Below are 23,191 nucleotides of genomic sequence, written 5' to 3' on the forward strand. Positions count from 1 at the left end.
CATGCTAATAGCTATAGATGAAGATCTATGTTTGAAATCAATAAATTTGTATCATTAATTAAAATTTGTGTAAGAAATATGATAATATCTAATTTGTAATATATATGTATATTATATATATATATATATATATATATATATATATATATTTTTAATAAAATAATATATAACGTGTCCTGTTCCGGGGGGTCAGCGTGTCCGAATCCGACACCACGAATCTCGAATCCTACGTGTCCCGAATCCCCGTGTCAAGTGACTTAGCTCTTAACTTGTTTTTGAGAAAGAGAATTTGATTTGCATTATTTACTTTGAACATCCCAACCAACTTGTCATACATCTCCTTAGATTGTGAATAAAATCAACAATAATTTTCTTAACTTTAACCTCGCCTTTCTTGTACTTTGTTTGTGCAACTGTGGATGCATTTGAAGGAGGCTCTGATATTCTTCCTTTGACATACTCCATGGCATCACTTTCTTCCAATGTCAAATCTAGAGTCATCTTCCATGCGTGATAATCAGATTTTTCCTTGAGCTTGTCCTCGGATTTGAAGAAAGATGTAGTCGTCAATGGGACTAGTTCCAAGTCCTTGTCCAACAACTTCTCTTAGTGATTGCTTTGCTTCACCCTTGCTTGGCCTTTGTCTTCATTTGAGCTCCAATACCATGTCAATTTTAGCTAACAATGGTATCTTCTATGCTTTAGCACAATTTACTTCAATGTTCTTTATCAACCCAATGACAATTTCCAATTATATTCAGTAGCAACCACAATAACTTAAACACAATGAGTAAATGCAAATAGAACATAAAAACATGTGTAGAAGACAAGCCAAGACAAGAGGACACAAGATGTGGCGGATGCCAAGGAAAAATCCCAATGTGGGGAACCCTTTGATCAAATCTTCTTATTATTCTTCAATAGTTCAGTAGAGAGAGAGAGTACAAATATCAAAATGAATTGCCCAAAACAATCCTATCAAAATCAGCGGTCAACTGCAGCCCTAACCAAAAAGTCAACGCTAGTCAAAGCAGCCCCAAACTATCCTCCAAGCAGCTCGACCAACAGTAGATCAATTTGGCCTTCCAAGAGAGTCCAAGTCAGTGCAAAACAGTTCCGCCAAACCAATCAAAGGAGAGAGAAAACACAGCTGTAAATTTTGCAGTCAAATCTAAAGTCAACCCCAGTCAAACTGTCCCAAACTCCTCGAAATTTGTGCCAATAAATACGGCCTTCAAAAATCGGATTTTTTCCCTCAAAAACAAAGTCAACGTTGGTCAACGCTGCCCTAATCTTTGAAATTTTCAGCCTCCAAAACCAGTCCAGAAATTTGTCCTCTTCCACACGTGCAAAGTAGAAAAGCCTCCAAGTTGTACGAACCAATCAAGAGAGGAGAGAGAAGATGATGTGATGAGTTGAGATGATGTCCAAATGAGAGAGAGGTCACTCCTATTTATACACTTCGTTGAGGGTGAGGAGACACATCCATTGGGCTTCATGAGCCTACATTTGACTGAGGTCGGCCTTCACAATTTGTGCATGAGAAAGAATAAATTCAAAATTCTATTTCTGCTTGTCAGAATGAGATGATCTTTATATCAAAATTGTACCTCTCGAAAAGAGGAATCCAATGCAATAATCATCTCCATCATATGAGCTGTCCTAAGGTGGAAGTTGGCCCTAGTTGCCAATTTTAACAGATATCGATTAACATCTAGTATAATCTCCGGAAGAATAGTTGTAACTTGGTAATCAAGTTCGATCCTTGGGCACTCTGATGCATCAAGGAAATATCTAGTGGGAGATGGTAAATGTGGATGTTGATAGTATGAGAAGGTCACCATCTTGAGGTAAGTCTATTTCATTTATGGTTTGATTATCTAGCTAACATATTAATTTTGGCTACCAGGAAAAGAATGTTGCAGGATTATATGATCACAATTGGGGCAAGTTCAACTGTATGAACAAAGAATGTTGAGAATGTCTGGTACCTGGCAACTGTAAAGTCAAAAGGAATCCATCTTGGGATTGAAAGGGTAGTTGTACGAGAAGATAACCTAAAGGTCAAGGAAGATCACTTTCATGATCAGATTGGAGATCGAGAAGGCTCAATGTAGTGCCTTCATGATTGAAGAAGAAATGGATGAGCAAGTAAGGTGCCCTGGATCCTGTCACAAGTACGAATGAGTGGAAATGGCTCCATGATACCTCGAAGAAAAACAAGTGATGCAAAAGAAAGAGGGGCCACGTAGATATAAAGATCAAGTAGTTGATACACTCATGAAGACAAGCAGTGAGGCTTGCGATGTTGCCTTCCATTATTGGAAGGAAGGAATATCCTCTGGTCTGAGAGGGAGCAAAAGGAGTCTTCGTGAATAAGGAGCAAGGTTTTATTCTCAAGATTAAGGGAGAATAGAGATGTACTCTCTGGTTGAGAGGGAGTGATGATGAACATCACATGTGCATTCTCCTCTTCAGGTGTTGAAGAGAGAATGGCAAAGGATTGGATAAGCATTTGTGGTTTCCTTAACGATATAACATCCATGAAAAGGAAAGGACTAACCCTCTTCAAAGATAGGACAAGAATCCAAGAGAAGAGTGGTCAAAGAGGATCGATATTCTTTGAGGACTCAGGTATGGAGATCCAAGATAAAAGTAGTCTTAAAAGGACATACTTTGTGGACACTAGATAGGGTATGTACCTTAGAGAGGTAGTGCGGTATCACACATAAAGCCTCCCAACAAAATGCTCTTGAATAAAAGAAGAGTTTGTCCAGCTAGGCCTCAGGGACAATTTTGGTTAAAATAATGATGCTTATAGTATGGCTTATCAATTTGACTCTTCTTGAGAACTCTTAAGTTTGAGATATGATGTTGTACTAGTTGTACAATTATGAATACCTCCTAAGTCATAAGAGAGTGTTGAAAAATTTAACCAGTTTCGATCTTCATAATTGTTGTACTCATTTCAATGTGTATCCTATGTAACAAAAAAGAAAAAGAAGAGAATATTACTATTAATAATGTGTGGATTTCATGCTCATTATCGATGGTCTTCTAGGTAAATGCATGTTCTTCATGCTTTTAGGGTTTGTTAGGTCTCAAGATTTATTGTCATGAGTTAATGGAGTCAACATCATATTTATAAGACCCTTCCGAGCAATTTGTAATTGTAAAAAGAATTAATTTTGAGTCTATAAAGTCCTAGAATCTCTAAGAGTACAAGTTGGCCCTCGAATCCTCAAGTCGGCCTAAATTAGGGAATTTGACCCCTTTAGAAGGCTATATAAAGAGCAATTCAACTTCCTTTGGAGACACACTCACTCACAAGTTCGATCTATAGCTAGGAAGCTGCAGGAAGGAGAGCGAAGGTCAAGAAAAAGGAAGAAGGACAAAATTTCTTGGTTTTTGGGCTTTATCTCTCTCACACGTATGAAATTATAGGGTTTCTGGGTTATTGGAAGAGGCCGAAGTTGCAGGGCCGGGTTGCAATAGGACAAAGTGCAAAAATTGGTAGCTGGAAGGAAGGAAACTTTGTCTAGACCTCATAAACCTTAGGAAGAGTTGTCTTGCGCTGGGAAGGTCCTAGAAGGAGGTCAAATTAGAATTTCTTCATGAACTGCAAGGCTGAAATTGCAAGTCGAAGATGTAGGTCAAAGTTGTAGGTTGATTAGCAATGTTGTAGCTGGAAGATCGAGTTGTAGTGTGTAGTAGTTTGGTGCAGATTCAAGGGCTTGGGGAAGGGCTGACTTGGTACTGAGAAAAGGACTTGGTCTAGGGATTGGGACTTTGTATCTCATTTGAAGCAGATTCTAAGAAGAGGAGAGTTTCCGGGTTTTCCCTTGGAAGGGTTTTGCCCTGGACAAGAGCATACATCCATGTTCTCTTTTGTTGTTTTTGCTTCTTGATATTGTTTGATGAACAGATCGAACTAAAGGAACATGAAGATAACTAAGATTCATACGCAAGTATCAAGGTCAAAGAAAATAAGTTTAATAAGTTGCCACTTTACATTTTCTAACATTTCCTTCGTGAATGGGTGTATCTCTTCACTGGCGCCGACTTGACTTGAGGGACGGCCGATTTGACTTTCTTGGAACCAATGTTGCAAACATCTCAATAACATCCTGATATTATCTCGAAATCACTATTTTTTGGCCTAGCCAATGTCTTCCGATTTTTATAAATATTTTGATGGTATCTTAATTTTGCCGATGTTTGTCGATTTTTACCGATTTTTACGATTTTTTAGTTTTTCGAAACCTTGCCGATTTTATCCCAATGCCGATGTTCACAACATAGCTTGGAACCCAAAATTCAAAATTCAAATTTCAAAAAGTTTCTCTTTTAAATCAGACATGAAGAACATGTCTTACAATACTTCTTTCAAGGGCTAAATAATCAAAATGACATGAAGAACATATCGTAGAAATTCTTTATACATTACAAAGGCTACAATATAAATTATGAAGACCGAACATAGCTACAAAATTCAGCATTTCATAGCTTTCTAATTTAATTGTACAGTAGACCTTCTTTAAAGATTTTGCTGAGATCTTGCAACCTGTTTTTTTCAGATAAGCACTTCATTGCTGCTTGGACAGTTTTCCCACCGTGAATCAGACAAAACTGGATTTTGACCTTTGTTGGTAAATTTTCTCCAAATGTCCAGAATTACTCATCCCATGAAGTGAGCCTTGATGTTATTTTGCATTTGAAAGCATATTTTGTTATAGGTTATAGTTTTCTTGAGGTCCAAGAAGTCATTTTGTTATGCATATATTATTGCTCTGATATAAACTATTTGTCCAAGATGCCTATAATAAGATGCACTCACTTCAAAGTCCAGATACCTACATAAAGCAAGTTATTTCACAGATGTGAACTATGATGATAAAGACACAAGAATATCAGCAAATCCAGTCAACTATCTCATAACCAGCCAATACTTTAAAAATTAGTAATATTCATAGATAGAAAAAGGTTAAATAAAACTGTCACAAACTAATAAGGATTATTCTGTGCGCATGCAACAACAGCGCACTCTCCAGGCACAGACCAAGCTTAATTGACTTCATAATTTCATTGAGACGTTTTGTTGCATTTACCACATGAAGGCCTCACATTGCAAAGTATTTAATACTTACTGGTATATGAATTTTGGGTGCTCCACCAAAGAAAGAGGAAAATAGCTCCGCATTCAGGGTGGCACTCATAAGAATTAACTTGAGGTGTGAGCGCCGAGGAAGAATATCTTTCAAAACAATCAGAAGAAAATCTGCAACACAAATCTATAGTCATCCACAATCTTTCAATGAATGTCTAGCAATATCATGCTATAACAGTGCACAGATAAGTTACAGTAAAAGAAAACATCATTACCTTCATTCATGCCACGCTCATGAATTTCGTCCACAATTACATGGGTTACACCTTTTAATTCCCTATCCACTAGCAATCTTCTGAGCAAAATACCAGTTGTACAGAAAAGCAAACGCGTGTTTTTCCCTCTCATGCCCTCTAAGCGGACTTTGTAACCAACCTAACATGTTTGTCAATGTAGTCAAAAAATAGTATAGTGCAGACCAAACCAATCAAGCTTATCACAAGAGCTGAATACAGTAGTATACAAGAACAGAGTTTGGCGTTTTGATAATATGAAAACATAGTAAAGAATTGTTCAAAAATAAAAAACTCACTGATTCACCCAATTGTTCCCCTCTTTCTGCAGCAACCCTTTCTGCAACAGACATAGCAGATATACGCCTAGGTTGTGTGCAGATAATGTTGCACATTGCCCCACGGCCAGCTGCTATTTCAGACTCTAATATGTATTGAGGAAGTTGTGTTGTTTTCCCACAGCCAGTCTCCCCAGATACAACAATAACCTGAGAAATTCACCACCAGAATAATATAATATTTTCTTAGTTCTAACTTCTGCAGAAACTATGCCAAATAAGTACAGCAAGTGAATCAGATATTTGGAAAATTAGCAGTCATAAATTCAGATGAACAATAAAAGAGAAATTAAAATTCAGTAGCTCCAGTTTTTCATTTCAGAAAAGTACAGATAATGAATCCAAGCACTAGTCTGATCAAGAACTCAAAGGTCAAAATCAAGAAAGAGCAAAATTTGACCAGATGAATATTCTGTTTACCAGAAGAAGTACAATTTTATGTTATCATTTAAAGCAACATTGCAAAAGTCAGACTCGGGAATAAATCATCAAGGGTCCAAAAATTGAAAGAGTCATAAAAGTTGGGAGAAAATTGAAAAAAAAAACAGCAAAAACTCAGCAAAATTTAAGAACTTCAAAAATATCCTCTTTTTTTCAATTTCGAAAAACTACTGATTTTTACAATTTAATCCCGATTTTTTCAATTTCAAAAAACTCGCAAAACACTCCGCCAACAAAATCATTTGGTTGAAAAAACACGCGATTTGGCAGTTTTATTGGGATTTAATCCTGATTTTGGTAACAGAGATTTAAAGTTCCTTTTTTCTTGAATACTTGCAATTCCACTGATGTTTATGATGGGAGAACCCTCCAGTTACACAAGTAGCCTGTACACTTGCTACAACTCATATTACATTGAACTTGCTTGCCTGGTAAGATTAATGTTCCTTGCCACACAGGTGTTGAAAATTATAGCTCAGACAAGAACTTCCACACAGGTTCAATGTGAACATACAATATGTAGTTTGAGATATTTTCAAAAATAATTATATTTTTCAAAAAGTAAATATATTTTGTAATTTATTCTAGTAAAAATGTTAAGTCTTATATTTGGCAGTTGAGCCTACAAGTGTTTCTCATACATGACTTAGAGTAATCTCAAAATACGATTCTCAGCTAGAAGTATAAAGACAGGTCAACATAGAGGCTTTCAGTTGAGCAGCTGAGCAACCAAGAGAGAGAGAGAAGGGATTCACACAGAACTGAATCTGGGTAGCAGGCAGCAATCCGTACATAAGCCATACAGTTCTATATATGTGCATCAAATATTTCCATACAATTTGTTGACCACTTTGTGTCAACTACCCTATAGCAGTGCACATTTTTTCAAAGCATTCCATCATGTTCGAGCAATCAAGCAGCCAGAGATCATCATTAATTTTCAGCAAATCAATGATTTTGTCAAAGTTGTAATTCCAAATTCTGCAGCCTATGAGCCATATGCTAAGTTACCAGGATTCAGATATGGATTCGGATCCGTCAGATTTTTTAAAAGCCAGGATGCGGATACAGTGGGGAAAGTTGGAAACGGCAGGTATATATAGTATATAAATATTTTCCATAGTAGGGAAAAGGCTACAATATTCATGGTCACCAGTCTAGCCTCTTTTGATACAATCTGAAGACCTCAACATGCGGCTACATCATTATGTGTAGACAAAATTGGCCACCTAAAAATAAATTGTGTGGGGTTTCTAATAAGGATGACTTCCACTCTTGCAAGATGCCTCTAGGTCTTGAGCCATTAATATGTTTCCATACTTTCAAAGAAGATAAACATTAGCTAGTCAAAAAAATATAATTTCTAAAAATACAAAATTTTAAATGTATAACTTATATGACATTTAATATATATTTTAAATATGTCATACAATAAATTAATACATTTAATTTTATAAATATATAAATTTTAATATTTATATTTATCCTGCAACATATAAATTATAATATAAGTAATAGAACTTAATTTTAAATTATAATTTTTAAAAGACAAGTTTGTGATAATTTTAAATTATAAATTTTGAACGGTATAAATATAAATATAAAAAGCAACTTTAAAATATAAATTTATAAAGTTTAATTAATATATATAATCTTATAATATTATAAATTTAAGTTTTTATAGGATATCTATATTATCATTTTAATATGTTATAAATTATATAGTTATTAATACAACCCTTCTTTGTTATTCCTAGAAGTTGAGTTGCCACATTTGTACGTGAATAATCTCCAAAACATTAATTTCTTTTTTCCGTCAAATGTCCCCACGTTCCAAAGAATGGCCGGCCCTGATTTTCAATACCAATAGTATTTCTAACTTATGCCGGAACTCAAACCGTGGACCAGTGCGATGGAAAGAAAACATCAATGTTGGGATCTGGTTTAATTATACTACTTAACCAGAACTCAGCAGGCTGTTCCGTTGCACTTAGACCCTCACATGTCGCCAAACCCTTCTAAGAAGTATTTGTATATTTTTGTAAGTAGTACCAAATAATGTGTAGGATGCGACCATAGCCCTGAATGTATTCCCCGTGATTGTGTTTAGTACAGTGAACATGAAATCAACAAAGATGATTTATAGCGTTGAACCAGAGTTTTAACACTCTTTTTGTCTAATACTGATATGTTCTATTGGTGCCAGCAGGACCCCGCGATGGTGGGTACAAGCAACCCACCGGATCCATTTACAAGCCAGGTTTTAAGCTAGGCATTAATTGGGGAAGAATTTTTCCTGTGAGCAAATGGACTGGAATTCAGCGAATACAAACAGAGTAAAAGACTTTTTTTGTATTGTTAAAACCTAAAATCACATGAACTGCAGTTTGAATATTGGGATGTGTGTTATGGTGGAGGAAACATTTTTAAACTGGTTCCTACGCGGATCCAATCAAATCTGGATTCGGATCTGGATCCGATCTGGGGATCCACGAATCCAGCCCCCAAGGCTGACAGATCCAGTAGCATAGGCCATATGTAAAAATGATTCTAGTATGTTATTAAAGTCATGTAAAAAACCTAAGTAAGCTTAAGATTTTCAGCAAAGTGTTTCACTAGGGATTTTTTTACCCTCTACCAATTATTTGTGTTTTATAAACCCTTATAATTGGCAGAGTTTTTTCTGCCCAGCATACCCCAAGCTAGGGTGGGGCTCGACGGTGATGTCTTAAGTGAGTCCTAGTGTATAGAGACGATGTAAATTATCATGCTATGTCATGTCTGAAGTCTTGAAAATTTTGGTAAGTCTAAGTGTCTAATTTTAATTATTAAAATTTCCCATTGGTCAGGATTTTAATAATTATTTTGATGTAAAATGTAAAATGTAATGTCTATAGAAGTTGATGGGGGAATGAGTACTCATAATTAGAACCTATACACCTCAACTTTCTATTTAGACACTTTTTGGGGGGTGAAATTATGTCTATCCCCTCAAATTATTTTTATTTTTTATTTTCCGACAAAAAAAGGGCAAAAAATTCGCTAGAAAATGGTCAAAAAATTAAAATGATGGAAAATAAATTTCTCTCCAAGTGGAAAAGCAATTTTTTGGAAAAGGAAGACATTCCCGAGGAAGATTAAATTTGAAGGACTCTTTTCCAAGGCAGAAAAATCCCACAAAAAATTTCTTGGACCAGAAAAAATATTTTCTCAAGGAAAATCAAATTTTTTGGTCCAGGTGGTTAAATTGAATGAGGGAATTTTGGGGAAAGAAATTGGAAAATATTTTTGAGGCCCTCTATCAAAAGAAAAGAAAATGATTTCTTAAGAATAATCAAAAATTTGGCCCATGGTGGTTAATTGAAGGGGGGTTTTTCAAGGAGAAAATTTTGAAAATTTTATTTTTTGGACCGAGATCAAAGCCTTCTTCAACAAATTCGAATTTATTCTTCCAGATCAAGGGACAGGATTAAATTTTGGCACTGATAAAGCTTCAACTAACTGTTATTCTTCGGGATCAAGTCAAATTTGTGCACATCCTTGGACCTAGCCATTTTCCACTTGGAGGGGGATCTAGATCTCTCATTCTTCTATAAATAGAGCCTAAAGCTCCTCATTGTAGACATCTTTGGATGGTATAATTTGGCTCTGGAAGCTCTGCAATGTTTCTCTAATTAATAAAAGAAAAAGTCTTTGGGGTAAAGCTATGGTGTTCTTCTCAGCTTGTTATGGTAATATTTTCTGAAATGTGCTTTTAATTTCTACTATTGTTTTAAAATTGTTATATTCATTAGCCATCTGGATTTATTGGTCGCTTGTTTTCTACCTCTATTTGGATTGGGGAAACATAGTTGATTGGGTAGATTTGGTGGATTCTTGTTTGAACCACTAGAGCTCCTTCTCTTTGTGCCATCCAATCCCTATGAATCTAACAAAATCTTTCAAAGTTGTGTAGAAAATCTTTTCTGATCAGATATCGAGGACTTGGGGAAATTCTTGCTTGAATCAGCTAAGTACTCAAGCCAGGCATTTGGGGAAGTTCTTGTTTGAACCATCCATCTACTTGGCACATAATAACTAAGAACCCAGAGTGGATCTCTTAAAGGCTTATCATAAGATCACACTGAACAGAGTTTCTTCATCTTGCCTTTTACTCTACCAAGATCATCTATTTACAAATCAAATCTTTCACCTATTTTAAATAACTTTCATAGATCTATCTATTATTTCTAGAGCTATATTTTCTGATCTTTGGGCGGAAGTGTCCTCATACCCATATATTAAATTTGTAAATTATTGGAAATATTTTTTTTATCCCTTTCATTGTAAAATTTGTAAATAAATTTGTAAACAGATTTTTGTATATATATATATTCTTCCAACCCTAGTACATATTTTTGAGATATCTTTGTATATATTTTGGGTTTCTAACGTGGGTTTCTTGCATATATGAAGTGGAGAGATAAGGGTTTCATTACTAACATTTTTTGCAGGTCTTTTGGCCTATCAACCTTGGAACGAGACTAAATTTTAGAGGGCCAAACCATTTCCTCTGTTGAAGGAACATCAAAAATCTCTTTAAGTCATCTTGTTTGCAGCCCTTATCTCCTAGGCCGAGAAGCTTTTGAGCTTGGATCTTGGCTCAAAAACTAAAATCCTACAGTGATCAACTTACAAAAATCTTTTTGGAACTTTGGTTGAGGCCTTCGTTGGGGTTTTAACATCTTATCTTGTAGAGCCGAGGGTTTTAATTAGTAAAAAGTCGTAAGCTTGGGAGAGGCTCTTCATAAAAGTTTTATATATGAATTTTCTTGCAAACTTGTTAAGGCCGCAAGGGTTTCAAATATTGATTTTTTTTGTGGTTATCCTAATGCTTGTTTTGCAGGAGAACCAAATCATTTTGGAGGTTTGACATAAGAAATTTTTAGAGAAATTCATCAAATATTAACCTTGATATAATTGCAAAATATTTTGGGAGGGCCGCAAGCTATTACTCTTCAATTTTCTTAAAAGCTGCAAGCATTTCAAGTTTATTCCTTACGCATCGATTCTGATCTACTAACCCTTATTCCACTTTGAAGAGACTAATCATTTGTTTGAAGGGTTTCCAAGGGTTTAAGGGTTATTTACATTGCAAATTCAAAGCTTTTCTCCAAGAGTTTGTCTCCTATAATTTTGCAATTTTCTTGAACAGATTTCCTACCAAATTTGGTCATTTGTAGCTCAACGAGAAGTTTCTTGTGAGGCCGCTGGCTTAAGGGACCTATTTTGTTGTTAGGCAGGGGTTTAGAGGTTGGTTTTTTTATTATAATATCATATGCACTAACCCTTTTGTTTTTGTGAGAATAGATCAGAGATTTGGAAGGGCGTCTCTTGCAAAAGTTGAGACGAAGTCCATCAAAATTTTGAGAGGAAACCGCTTGTAATTTTGCCCATTTTCTTAAGAGCCGAGAGTTCCTAAAGGAGTCGTCTTCTTCCTGGTGCGAGAAGGAGTTTGAAAGAGGCTTAAACAACTTTTTCCTTAAAGACATTTGATCCTTGAACCATAAGAATTCATCTAAGAACTTAATTAAATTTTGAGATTAATCTTAAGCTAGGCCAAAAATCTTAGTTGCTCCTAGATCACCAAAGTTGTGAGCATTTGTTGAGTTTCATCATCTCTTTAGAGGCAGTGATCTTGAGACTATTTTATCCCTGGTTTCGCAGTGTCTCTAATTATATTTGTAAGTGGATCAACTTTGCAAGCTTGAGGAGAAAATTGTCACTGAATATCCTTATCATTGTATTTCTCCTTGAGTCGGAAAAGAGTCCTTCCTCCTTGTCTTGAAGGACCTCCTTTTCTTGTAGCATCTGTTGACACCTAATCCGAAACGGATGGGTGAACTGGACAGTCATCTAGAAGATGAACTGATCCATCATATGTATGTATATAAATAATGTGTTAGCTAATGAATAAAATCAATCAGTTTTGTCTCTCGTTCAATGTGGAGTTACCCTGGCCTGACATGGTATCAGAGCACAGGTCCCAAAATAGTGTAACTCCTGCCTCTGCCAGGTTTCTGCGCCCTCATGAAACCTCTGTCCTGAGAGACTGCGCATCTGTTTTCTCTGCGCATCTGTGCCTCTGCCCTTGAACGTTAGTGCATTGATTAACTTCTGCGATTGTCCTCTGTCCTCTGCCTCTCCCTGGTCTTGTGCGTTTTCAGTATGACTTCGGTCCTATGACAGATTAAACAAATCTTCCAAATGGCTATAGGATAGTGCGAAGCGAGTTTCAGTGGAGACATCCAATTTCAGAGTGTATTGCTGCGTTGGGTTTATTACTCTACCCCCATCTCATTTGAAATATGACTGTGTATTGCTACGTTGAAATATGACTGTGGTTTATTACTGCGTATGGTAGAACAGTGTATTGCTGCGTTGAAATATGACTGTGGTTTATTACTGCGTATGGTAGAACAGTGTATTGCTGCGTTGAAATATGACTGTGGTTTATTACTGCGTATGGTAGAACTGTGTATTGCTGCGTTTTTATTGTATCGCTCAGTTTTTAAGAAGAGACCTCAGTCTTATTATTCGCTCAGTTTTTATTGTAAGAACTGCCTCATCAAATTCCCAATCAAAATCGCACACAACAGGAGGCTCCATAGGATACATAATTTGAACAACTGCGTCTTGTTCAATCTCATCTTCTTTCAGTGGCTGATAAAAATGAAGTAGGCAATACTCATACTTCTTAATCCGTTCCAGTTTCAACTGTTTCAAAGCAGCTCTTCGCTGTGTACACTGCAAAGTAACGATTTGAGTTTTCAACCGCTCAACTGAACTAAGCCTGTCTTCAAATGGAATGTACGGAACCCAAATCGTTTTCATTTCCTTCACTGGTACGCAGTCTCTAATCACTGCGACACAGCATCCCCATCTCCATTTTCCGGCCTTTGGAAATGATGGGAGGAGTCAAACGTTCCTCTGATGCGTTCCATTCATAGCAAGCAGAAAGTATATTCGTGTTGAAGCGTTGATGCGTTCCTTTTCTCAGTTGCTTCTGGTTATACGCTGCTCTCCCATATACAACAGCTATTTCAAGTGTTGAAGTGTTGAAGTGTTCCTCTGATGCACTTCCTTTCATAGCAAACAGAAGTATATTCAAGTATTGAAGCGTTGATGCGTTCCTTTTGATGCGTTCCTACATGGTATGCTTGTGATATGTTGTTTTATGAAGTTATTGGGACTCAGAAAATTCCTTTACAAGCTGCCGAAGCCATCACACTTCCAAATTTTAATTGAAATTGTGTTTGGAAATGAGAGCCTTTTGCACCTCTGTTTGATTATGGTAAATGATTTGCGCAATTTGACTATGCATATAACCAAATGACTTGCGCAGTTTGTTTATGTATATGACTTTAAACCTGATTCATCTCAAAAAGTTTGAGAATGACAAGAGAAATGATTTTAATGGCAGTATAATGTGTGCCGTTGATATGTATTTATGATGGCAGTTTTTGTATTGTAAGCAGTTTTTCAAAGGGGTTATATAAGCAGTTTCAAAAGCATTCAAAGTCATATCAGTCAGAACATTTGCACAGTTTGTTTTTATGCTGTATTGAAGCACAAAGTGTTATAATATTTCAATGAAATTCTGATGCCTTCTGTCACACATTAAAGGGATTTGAAGGCTGTAACGTAAGGAAAGTTTTTTTATCAGCAGAGATATTTCGTTACAGTATGCATTCAAGAGAAAGAAGAAGATATTTCAGAGGCAGGGGGGGCAGACACCCTCAAGAAGAAAAGGCAGACTTACATTGCATTCATTGCAAACAAAATGGATCTCATGATGCTTCTACATGCAAGCTACCATGGGAAAAGATTGAGCAGAGAAGAAATGAGCAGAAAGGTAAAACTGATGACACAGACAAAGGTAAAGCACCTGAATCCGCTCACTATATTGAGGCACAATGTAACATTGGAGTAAATGAAGATCTGTTTAATGCTTCACTTACTTCTTCGAAAAATGACTGGTTGCTTGATTCAGGAGCAACCTGTCATATGACTCATAGGAAAGATTTTTTTGAAGATTTCACTGATAATGTTGATGGAGTAGTATACTTTGCAGATCAGTCAAAAATCAAGCCATCAGGGCTTGGCACAGTCAGGCTTAAATTGCCTGGTCTTCCAGACTTTCTTCTGGATCATGTTCTATATCTCCCACAGCTCAAGAGAAACTTGCTGTCCCTGGTCCACATCCGCCAGCAAGGTCACTCCATTCATATGTTTGATGGAAAGCTTGAGGTAAGAAAGGCATCTGACCATTCACTTGTCATGAGGGGTATAGAAGAAGAAAGACTTCTTAAACTGCAAGGAACCTCTGCTCATGCACAGCATTTTTCATATATTTCCATCAAGTTTATTATGGCATGCTAGATTTGGACATTTAAACTATGATAGTCTCCGCTTGTTGAAGAAAAATGGTGTTGTTGGTTTGCCTACAATTCCTAGAAAACATAAACAATGTGATGCTTGCATTCTAGGAAAGCATAGCAAACAGTCTTTTCATGATTCACATTCAAGAGCACATAGGAAGCTTGAACTTATTCATTCAGATTTATGTGGTCCAATGCCTGTTCCTTCTGCAAATGGAAATAAGTATATCATGGCATTTATTGATGATTACACCAGAATGTGTTGGGTTTACTTATTGAAGAACAAATCTGATGCTTTTCAAACATTCAAGAATTTTCATAAATGGATTGAAAATGATGCACAATCTCATATTGGGTCTATTCGCACTGATAATGGAAAAGAATATACATCAAATGAATTTGAACACTATCTTCGCCAACATGGGATTAAACATCAAACAACTGTGCCTTATAATCCTCAACAGAATGGTGTAGCTGAAAGAATGAACAGAACAATTTTGAATATGGTACGATCCATGCTTTTCTTCAAAAATGTAAAGACAATGTTTTGCGCTGATGCTGTTCTATGTGCTGCATATATAAAGAATAGATGTCCATCTAGTGCTATAAGAAACAAGACTCCTTATGAATTGTGGTATGGACATGTTCCTTCGGTAAAACATCTCAGGATATTTGGTTCCACCTGTTATGCTTTAATACCAAAGGTACATAGAAACAAACTTGGTGCTAGAAGTCGTAAGTGTATCTTCCTGGGGTATTCAAACACATCTAAAGCATACCGCCTTTATGATGAAGTAAATAAAAAGTTTGTTTTATCTAGAGATGTCATTTTTCTTGAATCATCCAAATCTGACAGTGTTGTTGAGCGGCAACTTGATCGCTTGGATAGATTCACAAAACCGAAATCATTTCAAGAGTTTGATAATCAGATTCCACATCTTGAAGGGGGGATTCCTATACTAGATCAACATGTGGAATCTTCTTCTGAAGAACAATCTCCCCTGCATGACACTCCAACAACGGATGACGCTTTAAGTGATGTAATTGATAGAATTGGGAGACTCAATCTTGATTCAGACCCAACTCAATCAACAGAACAGCGTGGACCATCTCAGAAAGGTCCCCCAAAGTGGCTGACAAAGACACTTGAAAGTGTTCATCCTGATGAAATTGGAAAAACAGGAACCAGAAATACAAACCGACAAGATGGAGGTGATGTAGATAACTCTAATTCACCTGTTGATATGGATGTTACTTATGATTGTGAATTGAACTTGTCTACAGATTTTGAACCAACTTCCTTCAAAGAAGCTGCTTCTCATGATGAATGGAAAGAAGCGATGCAGAAGGAGTATGATGCCCTCATAAAGAATGGCACTTGGAAGCTAGTTGATCCTCCATTTGGAACCAAACCAATTGGCTGCAAGTGGGTCTACAAGAACAAGTACAAAGCTGATGGCTCACTTGACAAGCACAAAGCTAGGCTTGTGGCAAAAGGTTTTGCACAGAAGGAAGGGGTCGATTATGAGGAAACTTTTGCTCCCACAGCAAAATGGGCCACCATCCGGACACTCTTTGCACTAGCTGCTCAGAACGGTTGGAAAGTCCATCAAATGGATGTAAAAACTGCATTCTTGAATGGAGATCTAAAAGAGAATGTTTTTATGTCCCAGCCTGAAGGATTTGTTGTGAAAGGACATGAACACAAAGTATGCAAACTTGTGAAGTCCTTGTATGGCCTCAAACAAGCACCACGAGCCTGGTATGAAAAACTAACTAAGCATCTTCTGAAACTCAACTTCAAACATTTTGATCTTGATGATGCAACTTTATTTGTCAAGAAAGTTGGCAAAACAGTTGTATATCTTGTGGTATATGTAGATGATCTTTTAATGACAGGGAACAATGAAAACTATATTGCATCCATAAAGAAAGAATTAGGAAAAATTTTGAAATGACTGATTTGGGCTATGTTCATTACTATCTTGGCATTGAAGTAACCCAACATCCAAAGTCCATATTTCTTTCTCAAAAGAAATACATTGGAGATTTGTTAAACAGATTTGGCATGACAGAGTGCAATCCCCTTTCTACTCCAATGGAACAAAACTTGAAGCTCACATCTATTGAAGGAAAGGAATTTGAGGATGCAACAAAGTATAGACAGCTTGTAGGAAGTCTCATCTACCTCACTACTACCAGACCAGACATTTCATTTGCTGTTGGAATCCTCTCCAGGTTTATGCAAAAGCCTTGTGAGGGACATTGGTCTGCTGCAAAAAGAGTTCTAAGGTACTTGAAGGGAACTCAAGACCTTGGAATCAAGTATACACAGGTGGACGACTTCAACTTGATTGGATACTCTGATTCAGACTTCGATGGAGACAAAGAAACTGGGGTATCTACTTCAGGATATGCTATGAGTCTTGGATCAGGAGCTGTCTCCTGGAGATCACACAAACAATCAGTACCAGCAGATTCCACAACAGAAGCAGAATATGTGGCAGCAGCTGAAGCAACGAAAGAAATTGTGTGGCTCAGGAAAATTCTTGAAGATTTGCAGGTAAAACAAATACAATCAACTCCACTCATGATTGATAACACATTTGCAATAAAGTTGGCCAAGAACCCAAAGTTCCATGATCGTACTAAGCACATCAATACTAAATATCATCTGATCCGACATCATGTTGAGGCCAAAACAATCCATCTCCGTCATTGTTCCACAAACAAGCAAATTGCAGACATCTTCACCAAAGCGCTTGGAAGAGAAAAGCTTGAAAGATTCAGAATGATGCTTGGACTCACCAACATCCCTTCAGATTAAGGGGGGGAATGTTGACACCTAATCCGAAACGGATGGGTGAACTGGACAGTCATCTAGAAGATGAACTGATCCATCATATGTATGTATATAAATAATGTGTTAGCTAATGAATAAAATCAATCAGTTTTGTCTCTCGTTCAATGTGGAGTTACCCTGGCCTGACAGCATCATAATAATAAAATAGCATTTTTGTATTGAGGGAGCTTGGGATCTCAATCCCATGGTATCTCGTCTCCTTATTTAAAAGGGAGGCCATTGTACTCGTTTGGCAGCTTAGATTTAGTTTACTGACCTTGTCATTTTTGCATTGCATCCTAACTACACTCATTAACTTGCATCATCTAATTAGCCTAATCTGATAGCATTGGAATATCTTTTTGTAATTGCTAATTGTGATCTAAGTGGTTTCTCTAAGCATTCTTGTTAGCAATCTCATTTGCCATCTTATAAGTGTGATTTCTCTATAATTCTTTTTTATTTCAACTGTCTAAATAAGCGAAAATTCATCTTAAGAACGCTATTGTTTAAAGGCATTGTGAGATTTTGCTCCAACACATCTAATCATCATTGTTTCATTGAGTATTCCTTATTGTTTCATTGATCATTGTCATAAGCTAGTAATCTGGTGCTTTGAAGTATCTATCTCATTTTGAATTACAAGCATATTGGCATTTTACTTTCCTTGAAGCAATCTTGATATTATTGTGTCTCATTGAAGCATTGCATTTTCATCTTGCATCTTAGACTTAGATTTGCATCCTAAAATTTACCTCCAAGCAGAAGCTTGGTTGAATTGAAAGTTAGGAACACTTTCTCCACTATTCAATTTGAGAAGTTTGACCCTTACTCAACGGTTAAAACAAATGACCTTGCAGTTCTGTTGTGGGAAATCCCTTGTAGGAATGAAGGCACTTGGGTTGTTAGAACTCCTGGGTAGGTATCATTAATGAGGCCTTAGCCTCCTTCCTCAGCAGTTTTTTCTACAACTTTGTTTAAGACCTGCTTCAAAACAATTGAGGAGAAGGTGTTCATCTATATTAGCCACTTTAATTAAAATTAACCAAGATCTTGCATCTCACATAGTTTTTTTGCATTCATCTATCTAGCTTTCTCTCATTCGGGCATATTGTTAAATTGTGAGCATCATTACTCTACTTGCAAAATTTCTTGTACTTGTCATTAAATTTTCTTGCTCGTTGTGTTTGATATTGTCATATTTATTTGAGCATTTTTCTTTGAAACAAAGTACAAGTTTCTTTCATTCTTCCAAGCTATATTTTCTGCTACACCTTGAAATTGTGCCATTTTCTTGTACTAATATCTTGTCTTGCAGCTTTGCTTATCTTGTGACTTGGAATATCATTATCTCATTTGCAGGTGTTATAATTCATATCTGAGCATTATATTTAAGGCACTGGTCTCTATTTATTTATCTTGTTGATTTCCATATTAATCTAATTGGAATTCGTCTTGTTAAAATATATATTGCTCATCTTATAATCACACTTGTTAAAACATCCTTAAATTCAAGTTACTTAGAAAAGTAATTTCCTTGCCCTCAGTCTCCTAGAATTTGTTGTTTCCAGCAAGTTTTCCTTCATTATTCATCCTTTAAGGACTACCCCCCTTAGCTTACCTAGGAGAGAGCTTAAACAGAGTGAGTAGGGAATAGGTGGCAGCCCCTGCTCTGAGTGTTGAGCTTCTAAGATTATACCTTGTGGAGTTGGAAAATTTTCCCACATTTGGCTTACATTTTAGGCAACAACACAGTTATACGGGCATGCTTGTATGTGCATATGGATAGATTGTACAACATTTTTCTGTTGTTTCTGGTTTTTTCCAGCAGGCTGTACAAGGTCAGTTCAGGGTCTTTTTCAGTATTCATGCAGCGCTGTTTATTCTAGCAGCTGGTGGAGGTTTCCTTGTAAATTTTTCAAAATGAATGAAAAGCTGATTTGAAGGAGTAATTATCTATATATGTGTGAAACTGTTTTTTATGCCACCATTTTAATTTCTATCTCGTGTGACTAATGCTATGATCTGAAATTTAATTTCAGCATTAATTAAATTCAGCAATCTACTTCTTTGATTGAGATCATAGGGACATGAGTCAATTAAGTCCTGAAAATTTCACATCAGGCTATGGAGATGTTACAACTTTGTTTTGAAAAGATCGTGATCAAATTTCTTCAAAATTGTTTGCACAGAGATGTATATGTACGGAAAGAAATTGTAACAAGTAGAAAAGTGGCAACACTGACACTGCAGAAGGAAAGAGAATGATTGACAGTTTATACAAAACACGATGGATATCTGATGCTTGCTAACCCGGAAAAGTTAATATTCTGTAAAGAAGTTGCTTCCAGTTCCACAAGGACCCTCCCATTACACAAGTAGTCTGTAAGCACTTTACAACTCCCATGAGACTTGAACAGACTAACCCATGAATAAGGACAATAGTGAAACTGTTCACCTTACCAAACCCTACAACTGTATTGTCAGTAGACAATTATCATACTTCTGCAAAATTAGTGCCAGTAGCTTTACACCTATTTGAAAAAAATATAAGATTGGGGACAAGGTGCCAAAACAGAAGAAAGAAAAAGATTAATGAATTACTTGTAAGAACATCTAAGAGCTCAAAAGCATCATAAAGAAGACCCTTCTGTGATCCAAATAATCAATATACTAAATAGCCAACCCATACAACAAAGGAAAGGTACAGCCCATCAAGTCCATTTCAATTAAGCTGCATAGAAATTATTGTGCAATGAATGAGTTAACAAACCTGATTCCTTGCCACGGCTTCAAGCAATGCATCCTTCTCGTTGTAAGCAGGAAGAGTTCTTCTTAAATCTAGCATCTTTTGGCCTTCAGGTGTTTCCTGTAGAGTGAACAAGTTCAGCAAGCTTTTCCATATACCATGCTAACATTTGTTGCGTACTTATTGCTCCAAATTGACAGATACAAAAAATATAATTTATCAACCAAAGTAGATTTGGATAACATGCCACAGAAACCCCAAGAAGATTTAACACATTTCAAGATAAAAATACTTATCTAGTACCTATAAAAAAATCCTCAAATAGATCGGCCGATATATTGAACGACACTGAAACGTTATGGACTTAATTCAGTATGGCATTGTGCATTAGTCAATAAACCAATTCTATGATTTTGTCAATCTATTTTACACCAATATGACCAAAATAAACCAAGCTATATGATATTGCAAATTATATTGCCAATATATTGAAAGACACCGAAACATTATAAACTTAATTCGGGATGACATTGTGCATTAGTCAATATAAACCAAGCTCTCTGACATTGTCGATCTATTTACACAGGACAATCTATTGTCAATCTACTGACCAAGCATAACTACTACAAAAATAAAACAGTCTATTGTGCTAAACAAACAGCTATTTCTACACTTCATGGATAAGTTTGGAGCTCGGGGATATTTTGATGGTGCCACACAGGGTGATCCCTCAATTGGAGGAGCTGGGGGAATAGTTTATCCGAATGGCACTCATTCCATTAGCTTCAAATCAGGAATTGGTCCAGCATCAAACAATTACACAGTTAATGGCACAAAACTTTCTACCATGCTAGCAGCAGAATATGGTGTAAACAATCCTCAATTATTTGGGGACTCTGTGCTTGTCATAAAATGTATTAAAGAAGAACATATATTGAGAAATTTGACTTTAGAGTCCTTTGATCAGATCACGCAAATATTGGCAGGTTTTAATAGATCCTCCTTCCTCCATATCTATGATGAAAGGAATCAGCAAGCTGATGGATTATTAAAGGTTGGAGTTCTTATGGCTTATAGCTCAAGGGGAATGGATCATTACAGAGTAGAAAAATGGCCATACTTCTGAATGTCCATCAGTCTTCCATATAATACCATTTAAAGTTTATTGTCCTGAAAGGATAAAGTCCTTTTCTGCGATGGTTTGTCCAGCAGGTTTATTATTAATTATGTACTGATGCTTGTATAACTGGACTGTTTTAGTAAACAGCATACCTGGTTTTTCTGGAAACATATACAGCTTTTATATATTAGTGACGATTGATATTCCCAGTATTTGCAAAGTGGCAAAGGGATTCATATGGATATTAGATGGGGTTTTTAATGGACGTTGCTATGTCCCTTATTTTGGCCTGTGAAAGGCACATTTGAATGATGATCAGCATCTGTGAAATGCAGTATTATCTCGTGAATATTATTATAATTTTTTCCCTGTAGTAGAAAGAGACATATGTCATGCTTGCCCTTAATTGATAGATAAAAAGGACATAAAAGAGAACGAACAAAGATAAATGAGAAACCAATTCTTGGATAAGAAGATCCACTTTAAGGAAATTATTTAAGAATGGAGAAAGCATATGATTTCAAACTAGACAAGTTCATGAATGATGTTAATACGCCTACAGGGTCAAATACATTACAATCTAATTTATCATAGATATTATTACATGTTCAAGGCAAAACCAAGATGAAAACCTGCCAGGCCCGCTGCTTATTGCGGATATGCAAACTTCTTCGCTTCAGAATGTTTTCCAGAACAGTACTATCAGGCATTTTATGTTCATTTTCTTCAAAAAGTTCATCATCATTAAAGGTATCATTGACTCTTGTACCAGAAATACCCCCGTTCAGTGACAGGTTTTCATTCACTCTTTTTTTATCAAGATGTTGTCGAAGAAGACTCCCCACTTGTTTTTGCACTCCAAGAGGAATGACAACCTGAAGGGAAAAAAGTGTATAGACATCAAGACAAAAAGGTAATTACAAAATATTAACAAGACAAATAATTTAACCATGAAAGTAATAAGTTTTCTTGGAAGTTAAGAAAATGGCACCTCCCGCTGTGGACGCCTGTCATCCAAATCAGGTCTGTAATTTGGCAAAGGGACCTTGCTCACCACCACCACTTTTTCATATTGTTGGCTGAAATTCACAGACACGAATCTCACTACTGTCCATCCATATTATAACAAAGAAAAGAAAGAATACTACAAAATTACTGAAACACAAATCAACTGGTATTGATAAACAAACAGGTTGCAGCATATATAAACAAACTGCTTTGATTTGAGCACCAGTATAGGCCCATTCTTGCAGCAATTGCAGCAATTTGCTCATAGTCACGCCGATCCTTTCTTTCCTTCGAAACTACTTCTTGCTCATCCTTGTTACGCATAAGCATGCTAAGCTTCCATTTCCATTCATCAATATTAGCAACGGAGGAAGCAACCTGTTTTAAATTTGTGTTGTTAAAATGGGAGGATATGAACCAGAGCTGTAAGAAATTGATATCACACAAATACATTCTAGAACTAACCAGCATCATCAAGATAAGATAAGATGTCCAAAAAACAACCAAAAGTAGGTTAACAGGGCTGCTCAGTACGTAAGAGGCACGCAGAAAGGAAAAAGACTAAAACAGAAGCCTAGATGGAATGTAAAATTTAAATATAGGATTTATCTAGCATATAAGAATATTATAAAATCAAATAACACCTCAGATAACAAATAATTATCAATCAAAAACAAGTCCACCGAGCTGTGTAGTATAGTGGTTGAGATGGGGCGTTGCCACAATAAAGACCTAGGATCAAACCCCAACCAATGTTAATAGTTGACTGAGTTTGATGGATACCAAACCAATCTGGATTCACAGGGTGAGGCTGTAGGCTCCCCTCAGATCAAGAAAAAGCTGTTTACCTACCAAAACTCAGCTTCTTTAGAT

At 36.3% G+C, this 23,191-nt stretch overlaps 1 protein-coding gene across 1 annotated transcript in view; it reads right to left on the reverse strand.

The window, feature by feature from the left end:
- Positions 1-23,191, reverse strand: part of LOC149231046 (DExH-box ATP-dependent RNA helicase DExH3-like) — a 223,537-nt gene that overhangs the window by 147,721 nt on the left and 52,625 nt on the right. The window contains exons 2-8 of the mRNA XM_089379101.1: positions 22,542-22,696; positions 22,302-22,389; positions 21,943-22,185; positions 20,215-20,310; positions 5,700-5,888; positions 5,383-5,542; positions 5,148-5,278 (exon numbers count right to left, since the gene is read on the reverse strand). Coding sequence (XP_089235227.1) covers positions 5,148-5,278; positions 5,383-5,542; positions 5,700-5,888; positions 20,215-20,310; positions 21,943-22,185; positions 22,302-22,389; positions 22,542-22,696 — 1,062 coding nt within the window. The remainder of the gene's footprint in view (positions 1-5,147; positions 5,279-5,382; positions 5,543-5,699; positions 5,889-20,214; positions 20,311-21,942; positions 22,186-22,301; positions 22,390-22,541; positions 22,697-23,191) is intronic.

Source organism: Pinus tabuliformis, chromosome J (genome assembly GCF_031772625.1).
Source record: "Pinus tabuliformis cultivar Carrire ecotype Pingquan chromosome J, CPIR1, whole genome shotgun sequence".
Taxonomy (NCBI): Eukaryota; Viridiplantae; Streptophyta; class Pinopsida; order Pinales; family Pinaceae; genus Pinus; species Pinus tabuliformis.